The sequence below is a fragment of the Castanea sativa genome, chromosome 12 (genome assembly GCF_040712315.1).
Source record: "Castanea sativa cultivar Marrone di Chiusa Pesio chromosome 12, ASM4071231v1".
Lineage (NCBI taxonomy): Eukaryota > Viridiplantae > Streptophyta > Magnoliopsida > Fagales > Fagaceae > Castanea > Castanea sativa.
The window spans coordinates 8,795,274-8,802,939 of NC_134024.1; the positions used below are offsets into that span (position 1 = coordinate 8,795,274).

At 33.1% G+C, this 7,666-nt stretch overlaps 1 protein-coding gene across 1 annotated transcript; it reads right to left on the reverse strand.

Moving 5' to 3' along the window:
- Positions 1 to 3,671: 3,671 nt before the first annotated feature.
- Positions 3,672 to 4,515, reverse strand: LOC142620133 (glutathione S-transferase T3-like). The gene is made up of 2 exons (XM_075793551.1): positions 4,114 to 4,515; positions 3,672 to 4,025 (listed from the first exon to the last, which is right to left on the reverse strand). Exons 1-2 carry the CDS (start codon positions 4,513 to 4,515, stop codon positions 3,672 to 3,674), a joined length of 756 nt encoding a protein of 251 aa, XP_075649666.1.
- Between the last annotated feature and the right edge of the window lie 3,151 nt (positions 4,516 to 7,666).

Sequence of the window (7,666 nt, forward strand, 5' to 3'; positions counted from 1 at the left end):
ACTTTCTTCTGAAGCTAAGGGTGGGAATAATCCTATTAGATAATCTTGATCAGATTGGGTGTTGATCCTCATTTGAAATTTTGAAAGAAAATTGAAGATAATGCTGAATTTGTGTTATCTTCTGCACCTGTTTCGTATTTTGGCCATAACTTTAGTCTCAAAATTCCAATTGATTTATAATTGGTGGTTTTTGAAAGGAAATTTAATTCTCTACAACTTTTCCAGAAATATAGAAAATCAAATTTCAATGTTTTCCAAGCCAAAAATGCGACTCAAGTTTATCCTAAAGATAATAACTTTTTTTGAGCTTTTTTTTTTTTTTTTTTCATGGATCATATCTTTCTCTCTCCAAATTGTTTTTGAAAAGAGCAGATAAGATGCCATAAAGAAAAACGTTTTTTATTTTAAAATAAATAAAATGAAATCCAATCAAAATCCTCACTTAATTAATTTTAAATTAATTGTAGTTAGAACCAATCAAAATTAAGTGTTTAAGATAAGACGTGATTGTGCCCATCGTGTGGGTGAGCCATGATCATTGAAAATTGATTGTATGGTAACTTTTGATCAAGTGTCCGATCAAAACCCATGACATACCATTATGATCGTTAGAGTATCAAGATTTGTTTTGTATCACAAATTTGAAGATCTACTAGTTGGTTAAATACAAGTTGTAAAATGGGTGTCAACATCTCCGCTGCTGTAGTTCCTGAGTTTTTTTCTCTATGTTTGTGCCTGTTTTGACTTTTCAATTCTTTTTTATGTTACCAAAGAACATTCACGTGACTTGCATTGGGAAAGAGAAAACTTTTGATTTTTGAATTAAAGGGAAAAATTTTTCAGCCGTTAGATCTTTGAGCCATGATGTGGCACTAGCCACTTATTTGTTTTTTACTCAGTAATGGTACAATGAACATTGTTCATTGAATAGAGAGAATGCTTTTTTTTCTTTTTATGCTGCAGGTCTGGGAGTCCAAATCTTCTGTCTCACTTTTCCTACTTCATTCTATACTCCACCAATAAAAACTTGTCACGTGTTCTTCTAAGAGTCCAAATCTTCTGTCCCACTTTTCCTGCTCCACTCTATACTTCACCAATAAAAACTTGCCACGTGTTCACCTAAGTAATTAAATACTATCATTATTGACTTATTAATGCTACCGTTATTAATTAATAGTAGTATTTAATTACTTAGGTGAACACGTGGCAAGTTTTTATTGGTGGAGTATAGAGTGGAGCAGGAAAAGTGAGACAGAAGATTTGGACTCTTCTTCTAATTAATTAAATACTATCATTATTGACTTATTAATGCTACCTTTATTAATTAATAGTAGTATTTAATTAATTAGATGAACACGTGACAAATTTTTATTGGTGGAGTATAGAGTGGAGCAAGAAAAGTGAGATAGAAGATTTTGACTCCAAGTCTGGTACACTGTGGACATTACTGCACAGTGCACAAGATGGCCAATGAGTTGTTAAGTTTTGACAGTTCAAACTTTTCTCCATGATAATGATTAAAAAATTGTGAAATATTTTGTATCACTAAATTTTTTTTAAAAAAAAATTATAAATATTAATTAAAAGTACTTATAATATTTTATTTGTTAAATTTTTCGTGTATATTTTAATAAGTATTATTGTTTGCTCAAAAAAAAAGTTTAAATGGTAGAGAAAAAATGGTGAGTCAACATATACAATTAAGTGGATAATAATTATTTTAATTTAAAATTACTAAGTGCCCTTCTAATTCCTATATTATTACAATATTACTATGACAAGTTTAACTAATCAACATATAAATAATAAATAAAGAAATATTATATCTATGTATGCTTAGGATATGATATTTCTTATTTGTCCTATGAAAGTTATTATATGAAAAAATACATTTGAAAGATAGAATTTTTATATTTAATTGGGTCATTTAATTTAATTTTTCTATTTATACTAATTTTATTTATTTATTTATTTATATTTAAATAATTATTAAATTAATTATGACATCATCACAATTCAACCCCGGTTTAACCTCGGCTTGACCTTAAAAATCTTGAATCTCTCCCTTTTACGGTTCAATGAACAGTCCGGTTCTGAAAACCTTGGTGGAGACAACTCAAAGAAGGATTTTATTCATAATTAGGTGAATAATGGAAGAATTTGGGTCTTTATGTACATGTTATACAAGCTTGCGTATCCTTGAAGTTGATATAGGATTTGGGAACAAGTGGACTACTATAGAATTATAATTGTGTAACCAGCTAAACAAGTTACATACCCTCCACCCCTTTTCAAGCTAGATCCCATAAACGGCAGGTGAACCAAAAAAAAAAAAAAATCTCACAGCCATGTACATGTTATTACTTCTACAATACATTAGAAGATTCAAAAACCATTTAAAATCTTGGTCTCATGTCAATTATGGTCCATATTTCCAACAATCACAACCAAAAATCAAAGTCCCATGTGGCCAAATCTAGGTGCAGTATGACCAGAAATTTTGACCGTTAATAAAATCCCCATATGGGCTCTAAACGTCAGTGAAAAACAAGTACCACAGCAGCATCTAATATCCAATAGCTCAAATTGATTCACATCATACCAACTATTAACAATGACATCACAGTCAAAGATTTTATCTTCTTTGAGAAGTAATTACCTTAGTCAAACCGTAAACACAATGCAATATATGTGGTAGGCATTATACAAATTCCAAACCCAGCACTTCAATTAATGAAAAGCCCTAAATATCAGGCAGAATACTATAATCTTTAAGTTGGGAATGTAGGGGGGAAAGGAGAAATCAAATGCTTGCTTTTAGGAAATGCAAAGAATAGCTACATATTATTTTGAAAGCAAAAACAAAACAAAACAAAAGGTAATGCATGCTTTTTAAAAAGAAATGCAAAGCATAGTCACATATCTACTTTGAAAGCAACAGCAGTACAAAAAGTATAAGAAAATTAGGCCTAACTGAGCACTGAGCAGGTTGAAGACCAGCCCTTGCTCAACCCAGCTGCTAACACCTCAGACTATGCTCAGCCCAAGTTTAATCAAACCCATAACTTTCATTTCAAACCCACCTCATTATAATTATACAACAGCCTACAACAGTATGACCAGAAATTTTCACAGCAATGAATGATAAGTTTAAAACAGTATCCATGAATGTCAATACAAAACTTCAAAGAACACAATGATCTAATACATTCATTTTTTTATATATATAATATAAAATAACAAAATACATCAATCATTTTCTAACGTAACAAAGTTGATCTAGGCTTCAACAAAATACATCAACCATTTTTCTAACATAACAAGGTTGATCTAACTACTACCAAAATACATCCATCCAAAACATCATTTACTTGTTTCCACTTTCAACTACCAAATTATTTACTTGACATTGTCTTGCAAGGATTCCCTCTTGGAGTTGTTCATAAAAAAGTTTTAGTGCTCCGGACATGCCACTTGTATCCAAGCTCATAATTCTCTCATCCTCTATCATGCTTTTGATACAAAGATTTTCTCTTCCAATTCCAAGTCTTTCCTCTTTCAATTCCAAGTCTTTCCTCCTCCATTTGAATTCTTTTCTCCTCAAATCGAACTCTATCCCTATCCCTTAACTCTTCCAATCGAATTATTTCCTTATCCCTCAACTCTTCCAATCAAACCCTTTCTGCTTTGATGCGGAGACTCTCTTTTTCTTGTTCTTGTAAGTCCTCAATAACTTTCATTTTCTTTGCCAAGTATTCTCCAACATCTTTCCCACTAGCCTTATTCTTTTGATTGGCCTTTTTGGCCTTCCTACCTATTGGTCTCTCAAAGTTGGTAGTGTCATCAACTAAGGAAACGTCATCCCCATCGGCAATAGATATTGAATCTTGAGTTGGAGGTAACACTACTCTCGAGTATTCCTTAGGCATGCTCCATTTTGGTTGGTGCTTCAACACATGCCAACAATGTTCAAATGGAAAGTCTTTTTTGGCTTTTTCTTTATACATAGCCTTTGCATTTTCAATCTAAATAAATTAAAAGAAAATGCAAATAATTAGTATCTTCAAACTATTGGTGAATATCTATTTAGAAACTATTGCAATATGATTATACATTGTCCTGTTTTGTTGTACCACTATGAGGGGCTGCTTCAAGAGCAACTATGAAGCCACAAAATCTACTTGTCTCCCTATTAATCATTCCCCATCGACTTTGTATGGAACCAGCAGTACGTGTGATGCCAGATGGGTTGTATTTGCAAAAGCATTGCCAAATTTTTTCCCAGAATCTTTCTTGTTTCAACTCATTACCATGCACAGCATTAATACTAGTATTGAGCCATGTCGAAACAAGGATACTATCCTCCTCTACACGAAAGTTGGTACCCCGTCTCGGCGGTTTATTGGAGGTGGTGATCTCAACTTCAAGGGAAGAAATTGGGTTATTTTGGGATACACCCAACAAAGGAGAGTTAACATCAATTTGCCCTTCTATGATACCAGTGTAAAGCGGCATGTATTTTTGTGAGTCCATAAGTAGATAATGTACAGCAACTGAAGTTCAATATAAAATTAGAACCAATAAGTATATATGCCACTGAATTCAAGCATGATGTATGAAATTTCATACTAGTATAATGTTCATATGTGGATGTTGAACCAATAACACATAAATAAATAAATAAAGGGCAGTAAAACATCAAGGTCAAGCAGCACAGGTAAACAACTTTTGAGAGACAAAACATCATTTGAGAGACAAAACTACAGGCAGCACGGGTAAACAATTTTTGTAGTAATCATATATGTGCATCATGATACAATATATAATATGAATACACTAAATAACTTTCACACAAGGTCAAGCAATTAGTACACTTGTCCAATATAAAATCTTAATTGTTAAATACACACTCTTTCAGCTTCAGCCTACCATAAGCTCCATATACCTCAAAATGCAAATCTGTCTAAAATATCTTCAACATATAAAACTCTAAACATGATACTAGAATTGTAAGGAGGAATTTCAGCAAACACAAACCTGTGCTTCGCGTTCAATGCTGTTATCCTGAGGAGTGAAGCAAGATTGCTGGTATCGCTCTAGTGTTTTGGTTATACTGCAAAAAAGAATTAAATACTAATATTTAAAAACATATGTTAGACAAGCATGAGTTTGCATATTTGAGCCTAACCCAATAACAACTTGCATCAAGAGACAAAAACAACGAAAAATTGGCCTTGATTACCACTGATAGTAACTAACCTGTTTGGAGTTGAATCGGCTAAAAGTTTTGCCCCAACCAGTGATGAACTTTTGACAAACTTCTGACAGCAGTACAAGACCCAATCGGTGATGAACTTGTGACAAATAAAAAGTTCATGTCATTTGCAATTGATTTGATAAAATTATAGGGACAGAATTAGAAACCAAAAAAAAAAAGTAAGGTGTACCTGACAAGAGAGAATTAGAGATGAACTGAGGACTTGTCCACCAAAGCTCAAAATGGCGTCATGCCCTGTTCAACGATGGTTTTGGAGTGCGAAATTTGGGTAATTTAAGCCGGACTCATGGAGCTTCAGTCTAACCCAAATGGAAGCCTAATCCCCTCCTTGAATCTTTGGTTTTGAGATGAGAATATGGGTTTCAAGATTGGGTTTTTGGGTTTGGTCAAGGAGAGAAGAGTGGGTTCAGTGGGTTCGGTCAGGGAGAGAAGAGTGGGTTCGGTATGGGTTCACTCAAAGGAAGAAGAGCAGAGGCTGTGTTTGTGATGGTGGTTCGGTCAGAGGGAGTAGTGAAGTAGAGATGAATTGGCAGCGTGGGTGGGTTGAGGGAAGGGAAGAGCAGCTGGGTTGAGGGAGAACGAAGAAAATAAAACAAAATAAAAAGGAGAGATGAGGCAGAGGCATAGGCGCGGGAGAATGAGAGAGCCTGAAAAAAAAAAGAGGTAAAATAGGAGGCGCGAAAAGAATGAGGGAAAACGGAGATAGGCACGAAAAGAACAAGGTAAAAAAGAGGAGATAGGCGCGTGTTTAATTAAACAATTTTTTTTTTTTTTTAACAATCTTGCTACAGTGGGCTGCTAGAGTTAGCAATTCACTGTAGCTGAATTGCAAAAATAATAAAATTTAAGAGCATTGATAGAGTGTGTTTTTTACCCTTTATAGTATCTTGTATGTTAAAATTTAGCATTAATACCATTTAGCATTCTTAATGAGAATGCTCTAACCATGTCGTATACCATAATTTGACGTTCAAATAAAATATTGTTTAGAGATTATATAATGTTTTATTTTGTTAAATAAAAAAGAGTCAACCGGTGTGAATGTGAATGAGAAGAAAAATTACAGAAACTCCAAAGCTCGATGTAACAAATCATGATTCTCGAGAACCCATGCGTGTGTCGTGGATAAACCAAGGAAGTCAATACCGTACTGGAGGCTGTACCGGTTTGGCCACCGGTACGATATATTTCAGATACCAATCAATACCGGTGTACCGTTTCAGGTTTACCGCTATTTTATATATATATATAGACACACACACATACCAAAATCTCTAGAACCATGTTTATAAACATATAATATTTCACTTATATTATAGTAAATATAAAAGTTTATTATAAAATATTACCTCAATTCAAAACAAATTATTCATAGTTTTAGACTTTAGTATCAAATAAAAGAAAAAAAAACACAATATAAAAAATAGAAAGCTTAGTTGTTCATTGCATACTAAGAAAACAAATAATACTAAGAAGTTAATATAAATAAGTTACCATTATGCCTTTACAAAAATTTAAAAATTACAACAAAAAAAAAAAAAAGCTTTTTTCTTTACTGGTCGGTACACCCGGTACTGGCCGGTATTGCTCAAAATTGGCCGGTACGCAGCCGGTACGGCCGGTATTTTTTTCGGTACAATATAGAAGTGTACCGGTACCGATGCACTGGCCGGTACGGTATGTACCGGCCGGTACAGCCGGTACCAGTACAGTATCGGTCACACTGGGATAAACCCTCCATCTGAACATCCCAATTTCCTTTCGATTAACATTTCTTCGGTTTCATTTTTCTTTTAGAAAACGAATTAAATAATAGGGTGGGAAACAAAGTGAAAGGTCTTTGATTATTTGAACGTTTACCAGATATACACTTACTTGGACCCTTTACCACTAACTTATCCCGAACAAAAGGGTTAAACTGAAACTAGCATTATTGTATTGTCACACGCTACTTTAAGATAAGTAGTATTTTTATAATAAGAACGCTAATCTTATTAGAAAATTTAGTTCCACTTTGAAAAGAAATGTCGTAGGCGCAGCTCGAGGAATTATTTTTAGGGTAGTCATTAAGAAATCTAAATTATATAAAAGCTAATAAAGTGATAACTTAAATATTTACTACAATTACAAGTCAAGTCACTAAGGAGAGCAAAATTATTGCGATTGCAAAGCCAAAAAGAGTATAACTATCGTCACCATCAAAGAAAACTCACAATCACAATATTTTTCTTAATACCATTTTTTAAAGAAAAATGAAATTAGAGATTATTTAATTGAATAGGTTGAACGATCTACAAATTTAAATGATTAGCGATTTTTATCTTTTTGTTTTATAATAGGCTTTTTGTTGAACAATTTTTTCACTTCTTGTTGTTTGGTCTTGTCTTT

Bases quoted from the DNA above. Each gene is read 5' to 3' on its own strand.
- LOC142620133 (XM_075793551.1), bottom strand. From the start codon at position 4,515: ATGCCGCTTTACACTGGTATCATAGAAGGGCAAATTGATGTTAACTCT. The intron at 4,026-4,113 runs GTATAATCATAT...TAATTTATTTAG, and splicing joins GTACAACAAAACAGGACAAT to ATTGAAAATGCAAAGGCTAT.